We start from the raw sequence: 22565 nt of genomic DNA, 5'->3' as shown, positions 1-22565 counted from the left end.
TAAATTAAAAAAAGTCAAATCATCAAATGAATTTTAATTAATTTTTCCGCAAACAAGATTGCAAAAGAAATCTTCTAATGTATCTGAACCACTGAGTCTTGTATTTTTTAAATGTCAAACTTCAGATAATAATTTATACAAAAAAGAGATTTCTTTCCCCGGCCTTTTTAATGGCTTTTTCAAAAGCCATTTCATTCTCTATGTATCTTTGTGTTTTAGAGTCCAATTTTCTTTTTCTTTGTTTCTGCTTCGAGAAAATCCGGCGGACACATGGCTGATTTGAAGACAAATCAGTCAAAAAATTCAAATCGTGAAATGGAGAAAGTCCTCGTTGTGTCTGCCGTGTCCCGTGGAGCAATTCTCTGCTCACTCCGCTGTGTTCAGTTTCCTGGTTCCGGCGGGGTGTGTTATCAGAGGGGAGCTGAGCATAGCTGTGCTGATATAGTAATAAAGAGCACGACCGCCCGTGTGTCATCCTCGCACTCCCCACTCATCTGTCAACCATGCTCCGACGATCGCCTCTGCAAATATATGCAAAACAGATGGATACGGCCCCCTTCACACACTTCCCCCCAATTTCCGTCTCTTTCACACACTGCAGGACTCCCCACCCTGAGCCACCCTAGACATACTCGCAAACATATGCATTCACACACACACACACACACACACACACCCACCCACACATCTTCATGTCTCAGTTTTGCCACTTTCCCTTTCCAGAGATGATCTAAAACCAATTACACTGATTGAGGCGCAAAGCCATTTAAAACGATTACAGTAAAAGTATTGTTCTGCGTTTACAGGACAAGCAAAGCAAACCACAAAACAAACCTGGCATGGCACAGCGCGAGAGGGATGAGGGGAGTGATGTAGAGAGAAAGGAGGTGCGGGTGGGAGGGGGCAGATGAGAAAAGTTTTGCCCGGTGATTAATGCCTCTTTCCCGGCTGGGATATGAATCTGGGATGATGCTCCAGAGAGCAGCACTCCAGATAATGTTAGCCCATTTAAAAAGAGCAGATTTGTGTAGTCTATCAGGGTCGCAGAGTATTTTTTTTTCTTTCTCTCCCGCCTCCCTCCCTCCCTCCCTCCCTCCCTCCCTCCCTCCTCCGGCCCCTCCGTAGTGAGAAATTGGTTGTTATCATAGATCACAGATACTGCTCAAACCTCTTATGAAAGATGAATTAATTTCACTAATGCTTTAATGCAAAGCTCTCAGGAGGGAGGCAGACTGGTGATAACCCCTGCCTCGTCCCCGCTTCCTCCGCTAGTGATTTATGCCCTCTTTTAGTAGATGAAACCGCCTAGATTTGCCATCCATCTGCAGCTTTGAGGAATCCTATTACACGGGGATCTTGGACCGGACAGAACGCCACACAAGGTCCCAAACCAGTTGCCTGAGTCCCAGCACTCATTTACGGGTCATGTAGCCTTAGACGTGTGGGGTAATTACTGAAACAAACATGGGAAGATACCCCAAAGGATGATTTGAAGTTTACAACAAAGACAGGTATCTTGTTTACATGCTCATAACTAACTCTCAGTGAGAGAGAAAAAGAAGACGTGTGGTTGAAATTCATCCACTTTGTCAGACACAATCCTCTGAGGAAGGTTAGAGAGTGACAGCAGGCCGCTTAGGTGGCCGCTGGGAGACTGATGTGTGTGTTCCTCTGCTTGTGTCTTCCCTTTACAGTCCCCCATTAATAAAGTGGCACTGAGCGAGCTGCTGATGACATCATGGTGGGAGGGCTTGGTGTGTGCGTGTGTTTGTATAACAGAGAAACCAATTGTCATTAGGGTCCATATCACAGCACTTGAGTGGTGCGTGGTGGTTTGGACACATGATGCGCGCCCACATTTGGAAATCCTCACACAGAACTGTACTGTATGGCTGTAACGGTTTATTTTTTGTAAGTATCGATAAAATCGCAAATTATTTTGGAGACCACAGTTTCCCAGAACCCACTGTGATGTTGTCAAATTTCTAATAAGACGTTCAATTTACACTGAAGTAAAACAGAGAAAAGCAGTACATCTACCAGCCAATGTTTGGCATTTTTCTTGAAAGTAAACAAATACTTGATTAAAACCAAAAATAGTTGAATAGCCTTAAATTAAATAGTCTTAATTAATTAAATAGTCTTAGTTAAAATAGCCTCAGATTCAGTTTCTGTCTGTCGACTCATTGATTGATTTAGTAATTGTTTCAGCTGCGGTGCAGAGGGTGAAAACTAATGTCCAACCCGTGTGGAAAGACAGCAGAAATGAAACCAGCAAGTCCTTTTCTTGGAAAAAATATCCGTTGTCATTGAACCTACATCATGCTTTCTAATTCAGCTTTTTAAAAGCGGCTCGAACTCAAAGGTCATAAAACAAAATACTGGGTAAAATCACACTTCCTGCTTGTGGCCCTTTTCGGCTCCCACGGTGGTTTGATTCTGATTTAAGTGACAACCCCTCCGTATGCAAAACATCAGTTCTTTCCATAATCCCGCTCTGAGTTATAGCTGTAAGTGGAGGAGAGAGAAGCGGGGACATTAATTGAAATGCTGAATAAGAAGGAAGTGGACAAAATCGCGGGGCGCGTTTCCTTTGAAAGGTCGCCGTGATGGATTTGGACGGCTTGTCGTTTCCCGTTGTTCCGTCAATCTCTCCCCCTCCCCAGTGGGCATTAATACATTTATTTGTTTGGCGCAGTCATACATGCCTCCAAAAACCATTGCATCATAAGGATTTGTCATTGCCTTATATAAATAAAGTATACGACCCGGACCTTAATGTGCCCTTGCTATTGATTGTTTAACACAGCCGTTGGAAGAAAAGAAAAAAAGAGAAGGGGAGGCAGTAGCGGACAGGCTGTAGATCAACATCGATATGAGTTTGTATTTGTTGTTTGGCACCAGGAGCGTGTCCATAAAAGCATTGACTTTTCATACCCTTTTAGTGCCCTCTGTAGTAAGCTCTGCTACAGGGCTGTGATTACTTTCAAGTTCTGCCCCCGATGAAAGTTAACTTCTCTCATGTTTTTCCCCTTTGATTTAAAACGCTGTACGTGATTCACAGATGCGATGCGTGCGTTAAGGAGATGAAGTCATTTAAACTGGCATTGCTTGTTAAATGCTCTCTGCATTTATCACCAGACAAGACACCTGTGACACCGACGCTGTTCTCTGTGACAGGCGTGATCCACGAGACTGCAAAGAGCTCATAAATGAGGGGATAATGTCGAAATCAAAGCAAGATGAAGGCTTTGCACGCTCATTTTTTTTTTTTTGTATACAGAAGGACCAGGAAAACTATATTGATTGACCACTGAACTCTATTGCAAAAATCCAATCTGGGCTGTTTAAATCCATCGTTTTTCTTTCATCTCCTTGAATTTACCGTATGAAATCTTCCTACATCGTCTTTACTGCAAAATTTGAGTGGTGACAATGACAGGAGACTGCTCTCTGCACATGTTCTGCATCTTTACACACACACACACACACACACACACACAGCCAAATAAACCCTATGTGAGGCCCTCTCTTATTTGATGGGCCCCCCCTAGATGATGGAATAAAGATAAATGTGGCTGTCTACCGGCGCTCAAATCAATCAACGTTTGTGTGTATTACTTATTACTCACAGTGCATTTCTGTCACAGGGCTTTTGTGCAACCCCCACCTCACCCCCTCCCTGCCCTGCACTCTTCTATCACACCCCCCCTCCAAACATCACCCCGCCATAATATTATTTATGGGGGTCGGACTTTGAGCAGAAATATAAGAAAGGTCAAAGAATCGGGATGGATCGGGAAGCTTTGAGGGTGTTTTTTGAAAAGTGTGTTTTGTGTGTGTGTGTGTGTGTGTGCGTGTGTGTGTCATGTTTGACATTTAATAGGTGCGTAATTTACCATTGGTCACAATAGGGGAGTTTTAAGTAGTGGTTTCCAGTTTCCAGTGAATCTGACGTCCTACATCCCACTATCATCCCATCTTGTTTTTGTTTTTTTATTTCCCCTGTCTGTCTCTCCGTCTGTCTCATCCTGCGTGTGTGTGTGTTGCGGTCAGCCCTTATATGCATTGCCCGACACCTCCTGGATGTGACCCACTGTGTAGCCGCCGTTCATCACTGTCATGGGCGGAGACGCCATCGCTGACCTGTGCACGGTCAGCCAATGTCACCCTGAGCCTTGTGACCTTTTACCGTCGCCCTCTGACTCCAACCCTTCGTCCCCTCTCACTGACTCCCAGCCCTCGTCCCCTCTCACTGACTCTTTATAGCCACCCAACCTGATATACGATATGATTACATGTCACCTCTCCGTTCCATCCAAATATGTCTTCTGTTCTAAATTACTGTGACATAGCAAAGCAAAGAATATATTGGCTGAATGCATCTGTTTTTAAGAAGGTGTGTGTGTGTGTGTGTGTGTGTGTGTGTGTGTGTGTGTGTGTGTGTGTGTGTGTGTGTGTGTGTGGGGGGAGTGGGGATGGAGCGGGGATGATGATGATGTTTCAGCAGGAGATTAAATGGGGCTGGACAGCATCTGTGTCATCTCTGCTTCAGTATCAGCTGCAGCAACCAAATCATGATGTCATCATGTCAACCAATAGAGAGAGAAAGAGAGAGAGAGAGAGAGAGAGAGAGAGAGAGAGAGAGAGAGAGACTCTTCTTCTACACTTTGATTGATTGTGTGAGATAATAATCTTAACTGGACTCCCATTACAAAATAAAAACACTCAAATTGGGTAAAATAGACAGCAGAGTGTATTTCTTTTCTTACTTTCTGAAATTATAGATGCAAGATACTTGTTCCACTTGATTTGGGTGTGTGTGTGTGTGTTGTGTGTGTGTGTGTGTGTGGTGTGTGTGTGTGTGTGTGTGTGTGTGTGTGTGTGTGTGTGGTGTGTGTGTGTGTGTGTGTGTGTGTGTGTGTGTGTGTGTGTGGTGCCATGTTTATAAGCAAGCGATGAAGCAGGGGGTCAATCAGTCATACGTGGAGGAAATGGGGCAATCTGGGGCCGGGTGTCAAGGAAGTGATGGATTTTAATGCTGCGATTGTAGTTAATGGCTCTTTAAATTAAATCGAGATTAAACGTCTCTGGCTGCAGTCAGAGCTTGTATGGCCACTGAGCATCAAACCCCCCCCCCCCACCACCCCACCACCCAAACACTTTCTCTTCATCTTGCCCCTCCTCATCCTCCCCTCTCTCAGACTTTCTTTACTCAACTTTGCATCAACACACGCCCACAGTACATCACATTTATGGATTTTCTATTTAATATAGTGAACGTGTAATTGAATATACGTGTACATAAGCACATGAATGCAATTACTCAACACTCGTTGCTTTTGTTTATCTTTTGGATGTATCCTGATTTAGTTTGTTTAAAACATTTTTATTTGGTGGAAGGTCAATGTGTTCTGCCGCACCGTGACACTCACATCTAATTCCATTTGCTCTTTTCAAAGTCACAATATTGGGACAGCGAGTTATAATTGGGCCCATACATCCTGCAGAGGCAGTATGGATTAATTCAAGTATGCTAATGTAATTCAATTTGATACAGTTAATCTTGTACTAATGCAGATTGAAGGATGTGAGGTGCAATCAAATACCTCTTAGCCTTTTAATTTGCATCTGAGTTTTTTAAATAAAATTAGTCAATTTGTAATTATGTGACCTGGCCCATAATTAGTTTATTCATCACTGCAGTTAACTCCCCATTAGGAGTATCAGAGAGAGATCGACAGAAAACGAGAGGGACTTATTTATCTATTCAGAAGGAGAACACTCGCAACATCAATTTGTCTCTCATTTAATAACCAGCTTCATGGCGAATCATGTGCTGTTTGAGAAAAGTCTTTGGACTTGTGATTGGACAATTAACTGGAGGCTGGTGGGATCTGATCAAACAGCTGCATACTGGATGTCCATGTTGAGTTGAATGCTCTTTCTATTTTCTGCAAGCTGTACTGTAGGTACAGGTGTCTGCAGTATTTATCAGACATCTTGCAAAGGAACTCATGAGAAATTATAAAACTAATTTTTGAAATGGTCTTTGTAGCCTACATGTACAGTGTACATTCTTTTGTCAGCTGGATTTATACAAATAAACGTCCTGTCTACATAGTATCACCGGTGGAAATATCATGGTATATTTAGTGCTTTACTTAAGTGCAATTTTTACGTACTTAACTTGAGTATTTCCATGTTATGCTACTTCATACTTATTTTCACTATACATGTCAGAGAAAAACACTTATGACACTACATTTATATAGTTATTAACTACTTTTCAGTTTATGATTTTACTAACAAAACCTATGACGACCTTATAAAATCGCTCTTGCTATTACCTTACTTACCAGTAGTGTATGTATTAGAATCTAAAATTGACAGCACATTACAACATTATTATCCAATTGTGTAATGTATTAATAATTTAACACTAGTATTTTTGCATTAAAAGTACATTTGGTACTTATATTTTGCGGATTATTCTTTACTACTATATTTTTACTTAGTAGCATTTTCAATGCAGGACGCGTACTTGTTAAGGGAGTTTTTATAGCCTATGGTATTTCTATTTTCACTGAAGTTAATAGTTAAAGTTATAAGTTAAGTTAAGTTAATAATAAAAGTTATATGAATACTTCTGCAACTAATGATTATTCATTGGCGATTCATGTGGTGATTTATTTTGTAATTCTTTTGGTCCATAAAATGTCAGAAACACTAAAAATATTACTCACCAACTTAATGTCATCACATTTTGTGCAACTAGCTGTCTAAAACATGAGATAGATATTTCATTTACTTTTTACATATTACATAAAAGAAAGCAGCATATCTTCCCTATGAGAACCTGGAAAAATAACATCAACACCTAATCAGTTATGAAAATAGTTGCCGGGCAATAAAGTCAATTGACAAACATAAAGTGGTAGAAATACTACTTTAGTTACTCAAGGTGTTACTTTGTAAGCACAATATACTATATGTTTTTTGAAGTAAAGGTACTTATTATGCAGCATGGCCCTTTTTTGAGTGCTATTATGTAAATTATATTTTGGCTTAATATTAATATATCTGTCAGATACTTTAAATGCCATGGAGTAAAAGGTGCAATAAAACCCTCTGAAATATAGTTAAGTATAAAGTAGCATCAAATGTATTTAATTAAGGAAGTACAACTGCCTCAAACGTACACTTAAGTACTCATTTATTTTTCCACCACTGCTAATGTTAAATTTGTTAATAGATTATTAGTCAGCTGTATATTGATTTGAATCTGTATCTATCCATCAATAACGTTTTTTTTGGGGGGGGGGGTGGAAATGGTTATTGAATGTCTTGCTATGAACGCTGAGTGCTATGAGCACACTGCGCCAACGTCCTAGCAACTTTGTTGCATGGCAATTGAGTATTGAATCTTAAATCTTCCAATAGTTTTATTCAATGGAAGCCCTCATAATTCAGCACAAGAGTACATTTTTAGAATGAAAATGGAACCGAACAGTTCAAAATGGAAAAATTGTGCTCCAAGATGATGGACATTTTTACTTGACAGTGGAGACAATCCACATTCTAGCTGTCTTTTGTGTCGCCTGAATCCTTACTAATGTCCCATTCTACCAATGTCGTGCTAAACTGAGTCTCTCCGTCTCCGCAGTGCAAGTGGTCCAGAAAGGGATTCATTAGAACTCGATGGGCCCTGGCTGACTGGTGAGTCCCTACAGTGACACATCCCACCTCATCTCTGTTCAACCCTGAATCATCACCACTGTATCATCCTGATTAGAGATGTATCTAACCATGTCAGTCATGTCCGGCTTCTTTTTTTTTCCTTTTTTCTTTCTTTTTTTCCTTTTTATGTAATATGTAGCCCCAGTGGGCTGTGTGAAGGTGTGGTGGTGGTCATAGACGGCGCACACACCGAGAGAGACAGAGTGAGTTCCATAGCTGAACCCTCTCTGGACAGTGTGCCACAGAAGAGCGCAGGGATTTGATTAGATGTAACCGCGTTAGTCAAGCGGTTGCATATGACAGATGACTACAAACATGACATGCAATTGAACCTGTACGGCATGAATACAAACGCTGGCTTCCATGTGCAGAGCAGGGGATTGGGAGAGGAGGGGGGGGGGGATTGTAATCTAATAAGAAGATGACATGAAAACTAAAGAGCTGAAACTGTATGCATTAACTAGAGGCATGACGTTTGACAAGAGCCGTAGAGAAAGAGGCTGGTGAAGAATAGGGAGATCAGATCAGAGATGGGATGGCCAGAGATAGCCTAAGCCACGCGTGTATTCATTTGTTCAGGATGTCACTGCCGAATAAACCCCCCTTGAGATAAGGCCAATTCCTCTGGGTCACCCTGCCATACACAACACTAACAAAACCGATTGATAGGATCAGCAGGGAGGTGTTCATCACTGTACGTCCACTGTCTTGCTCTTCCTTGACAGGACAAACTGAAATAAAGCAGATTAGTGTTTTTATGTACTGTAGTGATATCTGCGCTAATGTGTAGTGTTAGTGGGCCTGGGTTGGATAGCACTTGTTTTTCCCCCTTACAAGAAGGGTGTGTATGTGTTTTTTTTTTTTAAATATCATCAGGAAAAGATAATGTGTAGGCAATGACAAAAATATATCCTTGTTACTGTACTACATTTAATCACAAATGTCTCTCTCTCTCTCTGAGGATTAGAGTTTGATTCCAAAACCTTATTAAAAGTACACTGAGCTTTTTATCAGTGCTTACGTTGCCTCTGATTACTACGTTAAAAGTCTTAATGCAGTTGATTCATTTCTTAAAAAATAAAAACCGGCAATTCTTTTGTTATTGTGCGTTGCATATGAAACTTCACATGTTGTTGAGTGGGCATTTCTGATGCTGCGGTTGACGAAGGTGTTCTTTTCCTCCCAGTGCATTTGATCTGGTCAACATCCACCTCTTCCATGATGCCTCCAACTTGGTAGCGTGGGAGAAGAGCCCCTCTGTCTACTCCGGGACCAGGCAGAAGGCGCTGGGCTACGTCTTAGACAGGTACTGTACATGCCGGACACCCCCTCCTGTTTCTCTCTTAGCTTTTCCATTTGTTTCCCATTCTTGAACACCATTTTCTTCTCATTGAGATGAGACCATAAGTTAGTTTAGTTTTTTTAGTTTAGTTTAATAGTTTATTTGAACATAAAAAAAAAACAACAACATTAAAAATAAAGATTTATATACATGCATTCCTGCATACATATATAATTAAATGACAGATAAATAAGGTCATGTACTTTTTAGCACAGTCTTCCAATATTGAAAGTCATTCAAACGCACAAAAATTTTCCATGTTCAAAAGGAGTAGGAAGAAGTTGATAAACAACTTATCAAGTCCGACCCCTTTCTCTACTTTATCCTTTAGTAAATCTTATTCTTCAGTTATTTACACATTATTATTTACACATCCTAGACACAGATGCATACATACACAAACACTTATAACCCTCTTTTTTATTATATATATTTAATATATTAATTATAGACATACCAGCATATAAATGCCAAGAAACCATACAGTCTACTACAATACCATCACTTCAAGTCCTTTTCGTATCCCTTTAATATATTCATTTTAAATAATCTCTTGAAATTACTCATTGTTATAGATGATTTCATCTCTTCACTGCAGCGTTTCCATAAAGTAACCTCCTTTAGTTGAGATGCAGTGATATTTAGCATTCGTTCTTATAGGTTTTGTTTTATATACAAATATTCCTCTTAAATTATGTTTGCTCTCTCTTATTTGGAACAACCCTTGGACACTGTTTGACAGCTGATGATTATTTATTTTGTGACATAATTTGTGCAGTTTTAAAGTCAACAATATCTCTGAATTTTAGTGCTTTTAATTTAATAACAGTGGATTAGTTGTGTGCTCTATAAGTGGTTTTATTTACAATTCTTAAGGCTCTCTTTTGAAGAATGAATATAGGTTCAGTGTTGGTTTTGTAAAGTGTTTCCCCATATCTCCAAACATAAGTAATGTATGGAAGTATGAGGAACAATACAGCATATATAATGAGCGCTGGTTTAATAATTGGTTTTATACAGTATAGCAATTGATTTAGATATTTTACCATTAATATAGCGTATATGTGCTTCCAACATAATTTTCGTCGATTATGACGCCCAAATTTAAGTTCTTTTACTCTTTCAATTTCAATATCATTTATCATAAGTTTTTTTGTGTAATGTGTTTACGATTACCAAAATTATAAATTTAGTTTTACTTAAGTTTAGTGTTAGTTTATTAGCATAAAACCAGCTCTTCATCTTTTTTATTCATTTTCTGCTGAATCCAAGAGTTGTTCCAATTTTCCCCAGAACAGATTAAATTAGTATCATCAGCAAATAAAATGGTTGTCAGTGTTTTTGACACCTCCCATATATTATTTATATACAAGTTAACAACAATGGCCCCAACACTGGACCCCTGGGGGACCCCACAGGTGATTTTCTTTATCTTTGGATTTATGGTTTTGCAATTCAACATATTGTGTTTCTGTTCTGTAAGTAGCTATTTAACCATGAAAGTGCAGTCCCCCTAATTCCATATTTGCGTAATTTCATGATCAGTAAATTGTGGTCTACTGTATCAAATGCCTTCTTAAGATCCAAGAATATCCCCACTGCATATTTGTTTTGTTCTATTGCTGTTGTTATTTCTTCTACAAATTGTATAATTGCATGTGAAGTTGTCCTATTAGCCCTGAAACCATATTGCTGATCACAGAGAATATTATGTTTAGTAATGAAGCTATCAATCCTTGTAGAAAATATTTTTTCTAATATTTTTGAGAATTGGGAGAGCAGTGAAACAGGTCTATAGTTTGATAGTGTATGTTTTTCACCAGCCTTGTATATTGGTATCACCTTTGCCATTTTCATTTTATCTGGAAAGACTCCAGTTTTTAGAGATTGATTACATACATGCGTTAGAGGTTTGGCAACACAGCCAATAATACTTTTGACCATGAACATGTCAATACCATTCCAGTCGGTGGACTTTTTACTCTTAAATTTGTTAACGATCTCAATAATTTCTTTTTCATCAGTTCCCTTAATAAACACAGATTCATTAATTTTGACATTCTTGCTTAACACATCATTCATATTGTCAGTCTTTGCAAACTCTTCAGCTAAACAATAAGTCATTGCCTCACTCCCCGTGTCTACTTATTTTTGAATTTTTTTAAAACATTTTTTATTTTACTTTTTTTTTACTGAATTTCTTTTTCATTTGATTAAGATTTTTAGTGCAAAAAGAGTGCAAGGACCTGAATGTAAAGTGTCCAAATGACGTACATACTGCTGTGTTCCTGATTGGCTGCTGGTTTTCCAACATTGCAATCATTTATCTTATTTTATGATTTATCCCTACATTGAGAATCACATTATATCACCAGTTTTCACAATCATTTCTGGATTGAAAACCTTACATAGTCTCTGTGTCTGTTTAAAAACAATAATTTTCTTTTCTTTTTTCTTATTCTTTTTTTTTTTTTTACAATGTTTAAGAATAGGAATTGCACATGTAGAAAAGTGTAGTGTATGCTATCCACAGTTCCCAGTCCTGTCTGGCTTGGCAAGACCTGTACTGATGTTGTGATGGAGGCTTAGAGTGAGACTGAGCCGGAGAGGGACAGCGGAAAAGATTTCCGCCTAGACCAGTTGGATTACATCTGTCTGTAAAAGTAGGGGGTCTTACTCACTACACGGTCTGTGAACTCCCAACTCTCTTCTTTTTTTATCTGTTCTTTTTCTGTCCCTCTCTCTAATTCCTTCTTACTTTTCAGCATTTCCTGGTGTGTGTGTGTGTGTGTGTGTGTGTGTGTGTGTGTGTGTGTGTGTGTGTGTGTGTGTGTGTGTGTGTGTGTGTGTGTGTGTGTGTGTGTGTGTGTGTGTGTTGTGTGTGTGTGTGTGTGTTGTGTGTGTGTGTGTGTGTGTCTAATCCTACATTCATACTGTTTTTTTTATATCCAACTACCGGCAGGAAAACTGCTGGAAGTATTTGTTGATTGTCCGTCTGGGACATGGGTCTGTCCAACCCTTTGGTCCAATATACAGTATATACTGTATGAAAAAAAATACTAGATAAAATACTTCATTGCCATGATATTAAAAGGGATGGTTTTGTGGACCATAACCTTTTTGGACCATAATTTTCCTTCAAAAATGAAAATTGGGTAATGAAGAAGTGTCTTGAAATGGGTTTGATTTACATGAGATTTACTATGGATAATATGGCTTCCCAAAACATAAATCCTAATTTTACAGCCTTGACATTTACTAAGGACATTCATGCTCCCCAGAGGAGGCAGCTTTTCCATTTTGGGCACTCTGTGAGCTCTCACCCCCCCCCCAAGTCTGTTTGTCAACTTTGTACACTAGAAATTATAAACAATTTAAATAAAGTGTGCTGTAGATAGCCAATTCAGTACGAATTTATTATTATAATCTAACAGGCAGATTGTAATTCCATTTCCATTGGAATTTGTGCTCCCAAGTGGATCAGCCCTTAGAATAAATTTAGCATTTTTAATTATGCTGGCATAGGCTCTAGGAATCTTAATAGTAATCGTAATGATTTCCTCACTCTGCACTGAGTAAGGCAAGCGTCTATACAAACAGGCCAGGTTATCCATTCATTGGCCACGCTAATGTGATTTATGGGATATCCATTTGCAGTGGAGCAGAATGAGAGAGTGCCCGGTGCAAACCCTGCTCTATACCTGGTCACGCTAACAGAATAAAAGCCTCGCAGCAGGTGACCTCCCATTCCGATGACATCAGAATGTATGGCATGGCTCCCTGACGCCTCCACTTTGAATAACTACATGCATATATGAGTGGCATACATTATCACCAGGCTTTCTGATGTGCATGAATCATGAGGCACTTTTTAAAGTATTCTCAACGAGGGCATATTTTACCTGTACTTCATTCGTGATTTGATCTAAGAATGCTCTGCTTTTAATGGACAGGGAAGCTGGAGTATTGAAAGAATATGGCAGCTTTTCAAAACGACCTCTGTTGCTGCTTACATTTAAGTGTTTTCATTGTATTTCCTCTGCTTTCATCATGCTTTTTCAGTCGATTTATTTCCCCTTCCCTTGTAAACACACCTAAATAGCGCAGTCTCTGAGGTTTTCGCTGGGTGGCTGAGGGATTGAATAGAAATTGTGTTGGCTGAGTGGCAGTTTCCACGCTCCCTCTTTCTAAATCCCCTTGTGTTGTGAATGGTAACCTTGTTGTTACTTCTGGGCCATATCATTTAAAGGTTCTTTTTTGACAGGGGTGGGGATGAGGGGTAAGTGGTGTGAAGCAAGGTGGTGGTGGTGGTGTGGGGGGGTATTCCTTGCTAGGGGTACACGGGTGGGTTAGTGGTGGCATCGCGCCTCAGTCGCTCACTTTGGGGGAATCCGTCGGGCTCAGATCCGGAGCACCGGAGTGAGAAAAAGCTGGTGGTGCAGAGGGAAGGGAGGAGGAGCACAAAGGGTGCTTGGGCTCTGTAAAGGGCAGTGAATAATGGGCTGGTCCTTTCACAGAGGCTGCTAACCTTTTGGCAGCCACCAGCAAACTCCATTCTCCTCCGCCGATCTGGGAGGACAATGTGCCCGGGCCGGGCTTTGAATGAAGCGCTACCACCAACAGTGTTCCCATTCAGCGGCTGGTTGGGAACCATCTTTTTGGCCATTGTCCTAACTCTGACTCCTACCCCCAGAAAGCAGAGCAGGAAAAGGGACAGGGGGAATATCTAAAGCCACCCCCCCCCCCTTCCCTCTTCCCTCTTCTCTCTGCTCTCTCCCTCTCTGAGCTCTAATCTCTCATCGCGGGATGGGAGAGGAGGGGAGGTGGGCCGAACACATCACCAGCTGAGTTCCATAAGCCAGCCAGAACAGGAGCCTGATCACACAGCGGCGGTGCAGGGGACACAGTTCTGCTGCCGGGGCTTCAAAACTTGAGCCTCCACCTTATCTGAGGCCCAGGCCTAATAATGCAGCTCACGGCCCATTGAGAAGACATCTGATAAGCCTTTTCCTCTGTGGCCCTTTTAACTGCTAAACGGTGTTTATCTCCAAAGTGCTTCAAGGCCTCGGGGGAACAATGCTGAGAAGGAACAGCGTTTAGCCAGCCAGGCCTCACTATTGAGTCACATCAAAAAAGCACTGCTCTATAGCCTGCGTTGATGTGTGGGCCACTTCCAAGAGAGCAAAGCAAAGCTCTGCTTGAAATGCATCCCCTGCTTGTTTTCCTGTCCTTTGAAAATGCAAACATGTGCTTGGGGGCTGCATCAAGCATTATTTACCTTGTTGACTCAGCTACGCCTTGATGTGGAGAATCATTGTTTCATAATTGCACCAAGGTTTAATGGTTTTGGTGTGCACACAATGTAATGTCACATTTTAGCTTTCTGTTTTTTTTTTTTAGAACCATTTCTTTGGACATTTTATTAAATATAAGGAATAATTCTAAAGTGCTATATTAAGGGACAGAATGCCAGAAAGGTGTTTGCAGTAATAGAAATCTGCCTATTTCTTTATTTATGTGCGACACAGCTGATAATGAAAGTGATGCTCTGGAGGATGATTACCATGTCTGCCAAATGAGCCTGTGAAATGATTGCATGAGATAAAATCAACAGTTTTTTTTTTTCCCCTTTTCCGAAAAAAACCCTTTTGTGTATTGGAGTTTGTTTCTTTTTTCCAACCCCCATTCAGAGTGGCTGGTCCGGTTCAGGGGAGAACAGTTTTACATTACAACTGTGAAATCCTGGCATAAAGGCGTCTTTTGTGACATGCCATTATTTTCACACAAATATAGTCCATTGTCAGAGTGTTGAAGTTAATTTGATCAACATTGGGGACATTTAACTGTTTTGTTCGCTGAAAAGACTTGTTTCATGCTCATTTTCGGGGCATTGAAAAGCAATGATTGGCAGAAAAATAATGTTGCCGTTAACAATTCAAAGCAATTAGTTTCCCATGGGGAGGCAGTGGGCCGCACTGGCCACCACACAGCGTTGCTTTGTCATTTTATGGACGGTCATCAGTCAACTGTCAGAGCGTCTCAAAGAGCCCTCCAATCTAAATGTTTCCCTTTAGGCTTTTCCCAGAACAACAGGCTGAAAGAGCAGAGAAAGGCCGGCTAGTTTCCAGCCAATAGATATGTTGAGCTGCAAGAGGGAGGACTGGATAATCACAGGGAGATCCTCCATAAAGCCAGAATGAATGCATTAACCAGAGTAGCTTGTGTGTGTGGATGTCTAATGTTTGTGTCCATTCCAAATGAAAAGCTGCAATAAGCAGCTATATTCCAATCATATTGTATAACAAGGCTGTGTGTGTGTTTTGTGTGTGTGTGTGTGTGTGTTGTGTGTGTGTGTGTGTGTGTGTGTGTGTGTGTGTGTGTGTGTGTGTGTGTGTGTGTGGTGTGTGTGTGGTGTGTGTGGTGTGTGTGTGTGTGGTGTGTGTGTGTGTGTGTGGAGAGTGTGTGTGTGTGTGTGTGTGTGTGTGTGAGAGTGTGTGTGACTCTAAACTGCCTTCTCACCCTGGGAGGCCTGCAGGAGCAGAGGTTAATCTTCCCCACTGTCTCCGATCATGGTGGACCTGTTTATTACACACCACACACACACACACACACACCACACACACACACACACACACACACACACACACACACACACACTGGGGGTTAGACATGGAGAAATCTCTCAGCACCTACAAGGAACTATGAATGTCCCCTTCCCCCCATTTTATACTTTTTATAGCTAGACATGGACCATTCAGAGATTTGTCGGGTACAGCTTTGCCACCAGTATCTCTTCATTTAGAATTTTCATTTTATTTCATTTTATTATAGATTTATTATAGATAAACAACAAGACAACAAGTCCCATGTAATGGAAAGACGGCTTTAGTCTTACTTACCTCATGTGTTTTATCAGCAAACACAGGCATGGCCAAATGTAAATAGTTTGAGGACCCAAGTTTTGCTGTTTGCCACTATTGTGTCCCTGTTCTTATCAAGTATTATCTACAATATGACAGGCTCCGTATAGTTTGCACTGAGACCCAGAAACAAACACTACCTGACTCTGGGTCTGTACGACAGTTCATGATAGTTTGATGAGATGCTATTCAGGAAAAAAAAAGCAACATGTTGGCACAATAAACCTAGGAATAACAAAGCTGTTACTGTACAACGAGATTTTGGCACAGGGCCCCCAACTAAGGCTCCGTTCAAAGACTGCACAGGTTTTCAGATGGTCTGGCCCACCACCTTGCAACGAATCACTGGATCAAATTTTCTAGTGTGCATTGGCATTAACAACATTACGTAATGATACAGGACCCAGTTGATTTTGTACCTTAGTGGTACAAATTGTGCAACAAATTAACAAATTATTACCAACAAACAGTGACACAAAGGGAATTTGGGGCCCCCAGACATCCTGGGGGTAAAGTTGGTCTGGTATTCAGTTCAACCAATTGTAGACCTCCATGCCCTTTTAGACAGGATTCAACAGCCGCCTCTTACTGACAGTTAGAGAAAGTTGTCTTGTCTGCTCCTCACATTAGCTCAAAAGTTGGCTTCACCTTTTCTCAAAGGTGTCTTTTGTGTTGACAGTGCTGTTGGCTCAAGTCGACTTAATTGTTAACCTCTGTGTGACCGCAGCAACATCCTTGCACCCCCACAGCACCCTATCTTCCCTGCATGGTGTTCCTTGGTGGGGTGGGCGTTACTGTGGAGCTGTGGTGCTAACAGGGGAGACGAGGGAAAGGCTGTCCTGCAGTGTCAAAGGTCCCGCCAGGGGCCATCACTGGCCCATTCAGAAAGACGTCACCCTGCACATTCTTCACAATGTTAACATTCTCCCAAATTCTCAACATTTACTTACAATGGGTGACTGCGCTCAGCACAGCTATTGTGTGCAAAGTCGAATCTGAACGGCCAACTTATGGTAAGTCATCTTGTCATTATGATCATGACATGGCCCCCCGTTGCACCCTCATAATCTCATATAGACTGTCTATTGTGGCTCAGTTCAGCTGTCACTCACAGCGTGTAATCTGGCGAGAAGTCAGTGAGGGATTGAAGCTGATGCGTGGCTGAAGGATTTATAAGCAGGCAGGTTTTTTACCTGTTATTGAGTGTTATCTGTGATATTTAGATGCTGTCCGTGTGTGTGGTACAAGAGCATTTTTTGTGCACAGGTGGGTTCCTTTTTTTTTTTGCGTGTTTGTTCACTTCTATGACATGTTTGTGTGTGAGAGAAAAGTCGAATCAGAATGAGAGAATGTGCTGTGGTTGCTTTGTGCTGGTGGTTTAAGGAGCCTGGGAGCAGAGTCAGGGGCCATGTTATAAATTAGCGTCTGACCCCTGTCTTTGTGGCCCCTAGGAAGGCCTGACGAAGGCCCCAGCCCATACCTCAATGAGAACGGCCCTTGTGAAGAGCCTCTTTCAGGGGTGTCACTGCGCGATGAATTGGCCCGCAGAAGCATGTTTATAGACTGTGTAAAGGAGTGCGTCTTTGTGGGAGAATGTCACTGACACTGGTACAGTTTGCTTGAATGAACTGTGATGACGAGGCTAATGGGGCCCCCGCCGCAGGGTGAGGGTCAGCGAAGCGGGCCCCCCAAGCTCGGGACCCCCCACCCTCAGGCTCTTTTCACGCCCAGTAGCTGTAGCTAATGTTGCAATTCTTCGTCCACCCCCCCACAAAGGCCAAGAAAAAAAGTCAACTTTCACACCAGCGGGTCACCATGAGTGCTTTAGGAAATGATCGTGTAAACAGAGTGTTACCTTCTGACCTGTGGCTGATACCTTGGAGCAGCAGACAAAACAGCCAGGCCGCGGGTATTAGACATGGCTGTTAGCGGGATAAAGCTCCAGGCGACAGAGGAGGAAGACCTATCAGGGAGATTGTTTATGTGTTATCATCTGATCTGCACATGAAACCCCAGTTTGGATTTTATTAGATTTACTTTTGCTTATTTTCTTCATTCACAGCAGCAGATGTGGTTAGTTCTCTATTAGCGCATGGAATACAGGAGTTCCCACGGCTGTAACAATCGCATTGACGCTCGTCTACAGACATTTTACTGCCCTCCACTCGAGCCAATAGGATAAACTGACCACTAACCCTGTTTGAATAGAGCTGAGTCTCTTAGCACCAGGATGTAAGGTCATTAATGACATCAGTCCCAGTTAGTGTTAGAGCGTATAAACGTCCGCACACACACCTTCCAGTCTGTTTTTGAGTCTCTATCAAGGCACAAACATTTCTCTTGCACACACAACCCGAGCATCACATCTCTTTGTTTCTATTTGGCCGCACCTCTTAAGCTTTTTAAGAAACCACCATGTCATCAGTCATTTGCTTTTCCAATAATGGTTAACGCTACTGCCATCGAACAAGAGGCCTTTTAGTATTAGTAGAGCAGACAGTAACTGAATAAACAAACAAGCAATTTGTAGTTGTCAAAGTTTTTTCAATGATATTTTATCGACCAAACATTTAATCACTTGAGAAAAGTGATTGATTAAAGGTTAGTTGCAGCCCAAATTGCAACCACACTTAAGAAGGATCCATTTTATCCATATATGACATATGATATAAATGTTAGAATTCATTTTGAAGTCTTTCATAATTACATCAATCCTATTGTGAAACATTTCAGTTTTTATTTTGGGGATGAAATTCTAAATGCTGGCCCCCATCTTTCTTTTAACCCCTCGTGAAAGGACGATGAAGAAAGACGATGTAGTTTCTGTTTGATATAATGTGATGTCAAAGTCACATACTCTCTATTTAATGTATTAGCTGCGTTCCCTGCATTTTTTTTTACTCCAGTCACCTTCGCCTCCCTGCCATTCCCTCTCTCTGCCTCATAGAGAAGAAGTGGACATGCTTTACGACAGCAGGCCAGAGCCGAGACCCACCACTAAGAAGAGGCTTCTTCTCTCTTTACGGCCCCATAAATATATTGTTATCTGAGCCTGGGAAGTCCGCGTTGAGATTTATCCGCACAGTTAGTGGAGATAGCGAGCCAAGCATCTGAATCACTAATTACACAAGAGGCTGCGCTACGTCCCCCTTAATTTCCTATCTCTGCTCCGTAGACGAGCAACGTTAAAGTAGGTGATGAGGCTTAGGAGTTAATTATATGTCGCTTAGGTGCATTTTTTTTTTTTAAGCACTGTGATGCTGGCGCTGGGGTGAGGATCCGGAGATTTGGAAGTTGTCCATGACAGAGATGATCTAAACTCTATGAATCCTCTGATACTGTACTCTCAGGTTTAAAAAAATGCATATAGTACATTAAAAACATTTGAGACAAGGGACAATAAAATGTGCCGGGTTGTAACTCCATTGTGAGGTATCAAAAGACACATGTCCCCCCCCCCAGTTAGCTCACCTGGTAGAGCGGGTGCCCATAAAGGGGCTTACTCCCTTTGCTGCATGTCATTCCCCCACTCTAACCCCTTTCATGTCTAAGCTGTCCTATAGAAATAAAGGCCTAAAATGCCCCAAAAATTAATCCTTAAAAAATATATATAAGCCCTCCAACAAATATACAGTCAGTAGAAAGTTACCTTTCTCCCAGGCAGCTGCCACCATGTCACCGCTGGGTACAGGACCAACATAGGGAAGATCTGCCGCATTCATCTCTTCGGGGTTGGGGCTGGTTCACTCGGCCTTTGATCAATTTGGTAAAGTGACTTTTATTTGCCGTTAAAGCAGATTATCAAAGGAAATAATCAAAACGTATTAATTTAACTGTGGTGTCAGCTGAGAACAAACGGTTTGATCTGAAATGTTGTTACTTGAATCCCTGCGAAAGACAGTCTCTGAGCTGTTTCTGTCTCTCATTCGTTTGTATAGTGCAGGTAGGACATTGCAAACATGTTAAACATATCACTAGATTTGCATAACACATGGTGTCCTGAAGGCCAATAGTTGTGGTTTTCCTTATCCAATCGAGGGTTAATAGACAGAGGGTGCTGTAAACCCTGTTAGGGCAAATTTGTGATTTGTAATATTAGGCAGTGGTGGAAAAACTAATAAAATATTGAGATAAAATAATAAATAAACTAACCCCCCCCCCCTTCATAATAAATATAAAGATTAAAATTTACTCAAGTACAAGTGAAATTACCTATCTGAAAAAATACTCAAGTAAAAGTAATGAGTAGTTAATTTAAAATGTACTTTAAGTAAAGGTTACTTACTGTAGTTACAACAAAAAAATTACAACTGTAAAACAGGGCGGGGGGGATTTCTCCCATGTAGTGAAAACAGGACAAGGGGAAACCGGAACTGTTGTTGCTTTCCTGATCCACCTCCATCTCGTTCTCAGTCTCCTACATAAAGACTTGTGGCCTGGTAGGAAGACTAGATGCTGATTGGTCCCTGTAGTGGTTCTCCTACAGAAGAACTGGGGGCCTGGTAGGCAGCCTAGATGCTGATTGGTCACTGTAGTGGTTCTCCTACAGAAAGACTGGGGGCCTGGTAGGCAGCCTAGATGCTGATTGGTCACTGTAGTGGTTCTCTACAGAAAGACTGGGGGCCTGGTAGGAAGACTAGATGCTGATTGGTCACTGTAGTGGTTCTCCTACAGAAAGACTGGGGGCCTGGTAGGCAGCCTAGATGCTGATTGGTCACTGTAGTGGTTCTCCTACAGAAAGACTGGGGGCCTGGAAGGCAGCCTAGATGCTGTACACTGTAGTGTTTTATTTTTATTTTTTTTACATATTAAAGGATGGGATTTGTAATGTAACAAAGTACTCAAAACGTAGTCAAATACGTTTTGAATTACTGATTTTAAAAACTACTTGGAAAAATAAAGAATACCCAACAAAACTACTCCTCTGAGTTTAGGCAATATAAATGAAATACTTGTACTTTGAAATACAGTAATACTACGATAGTATAGTTATAATAATGACCAGTAAGTCCAGAATATTTTTTTTTTTACAAGGTTACAAACAATTGAAACACCTATATTTCCTCCTCACCTATAAACCATCCAGAGCTCCTGCTCTCAATTAGTGCATGTACATGTCCTGGGTATGTGTGTGTTTCAGGCCTGTGTGTAATGTGTGTACAAAAGACAATAGAAAAAGTACAACAGAGTAACAACAGAGGGGAAAAAAATTAATTTCTGCTTGGGGTATGTCTTCTTCTTCTTCGTCTTCGTCTTCGTCTACGTCTTCGTCTTCGTCTTCAAATCCTTCCGTTGTTCCTGAAAATTTGCATTACATGGGTCTGTCATTTTCTCTATCTGCCCCATCCTCACATCCACCCTGTGTACTCTGTGGTTAGTCATGAATGTCGTAACACTTAGAGGTCACCAGACGCCTCCCGATACCATATCATCCCGATACTTATGCCGCGATACGATACTATTGTGATTTTAAACATATTGCAATATTCTGCGATATATTACTATTAAAACCTTTTTTCCAACTTCTAATTGTTCCCAATTTCAAATGATGTCCCCAAAAGGAAACTTTGTCAACATCTGTTTTATATAAAAAGAAACATTTCTCTGTTTGTTATATTACTTATAATTTTATTGCTGCAAAATGGGACAAACTGACCAACACATAAATAATAAAAGATCCATACTTGGCGCGTGTGTATCGATACAGTGTTGTCACTGAAAATATCGCGATACCATGCTGTATCGATTTGTCCTCCCACTCCTAGTAACACTCTTGTGCCAAAAGAGTGTGTCAGATCACAAAAGTTGTCGAAAAGCTTTCCCAAACCAAGTCCTCGTCCCGCTCTGTTAAGGTAAATATCTTCTAATTGAAGTGTTCAGACCACCAGGTGGTGCTGTGGCCCTCGTTAGCTAAATACCCTGAGGTCATGGGAATCATCAAATAACAGCTTTGGCAACTTGTGGTGATGTTGGTCAAGAACGACAGGGTCCTTTTTGTTAATTAGAATGTATTTTTAGAATTTGGGATTAAGAGGATCGGTGGTTTTCAGTTGCCCGACCTGCCAGCACCCATCACAGGGCTTAAAGTGGTTGTTTAAAACAAATGGTTTTAATGTGTTTCAGGATCACGGACCAGCGGCATGAGAAGTTGCCATATTTTGTCTTTGGGGACTTTAACTTCAGGTTGGACTCAAAGCAGGTCATTGAGGTGAGTCTTTTTGTATTACGATATGGGGACATTTGTGCCATAATATACAATATAGATTTGTGGTTAAGCTATCAAACTTATAGTAATATAAAGTGTGTGTGTGTGTGTGTGTGTGTGTGTGTGTGTGTGTGTGTGTGTGTGTGTGTGTGTGTTTGTGTTGTGTGTGTGTGTGTGTGTGTGTGTGTGTGTGTGTGTGTGTGTGTGTGTGTGTGGTTGGGAGAGAGACTGCAATATAGTAAAAGTGTTTTAGAAGCCCACTGTCTCTCTAGAGTTATGACTCATTAAACGCTTCACTGTTGCTGGCCCAGCTGTGTTTGCCAACTGAGCCTCCAAGTGCATTGTTAAGTTACGGTGC

The 22565-nt window shown here is 41.1% G+C and overlaps 1 protein-coding gene across 2 annotated transcripts in view; it reads left to right on the top strand.

Annotated features, from left to right (window-relative positions):
* Positions 1 to 22565, top strand: part of inpp5a (inositol polyphosphate-5-phosphatase A) — a 162992-nt gene that overhangs the window by 96959 nt on the left and 43468 nt on the right. For both annotated transcript variants that reach the window (XM_032541127.1, XM_032541128.1), the window contains exons 7-9: positions 7667 to 7719; positions 8927 to 9046; positions 22126 to 22210. In XM_032541127.1, the coding sequence (XP_032397018.1) occupies positions 7667 to 7719; positions 8927 to 9046; positions 22126 to 22210 (258 nt within the window). The remainder of the gene's footprint in view (positions 1 to 7666; positions 7720 to 8926; positions 9047 to 22125; positions 22211 to 22565) is intronic.

Source organism: Etheostoma spectabile, chromosome 17 (genome assembly GCF_008692095.1).
Source record: "Etheostoma spectabile isolate EspeVRDwgs_2016 chromosome 17, UIUC_Espe_1.0, whole genome shotgun sequence".
In the NCBI taxonomy this organism is placed as follows: Eukaryota; Metazoa; Chordata; class Actinopteri; order Perciformes; family Percidae; genus Etheostoma; species Etheostoma spectabile.
This window is presented reverse-complemented; position numbering and strand designations above follow the sequence as displayed.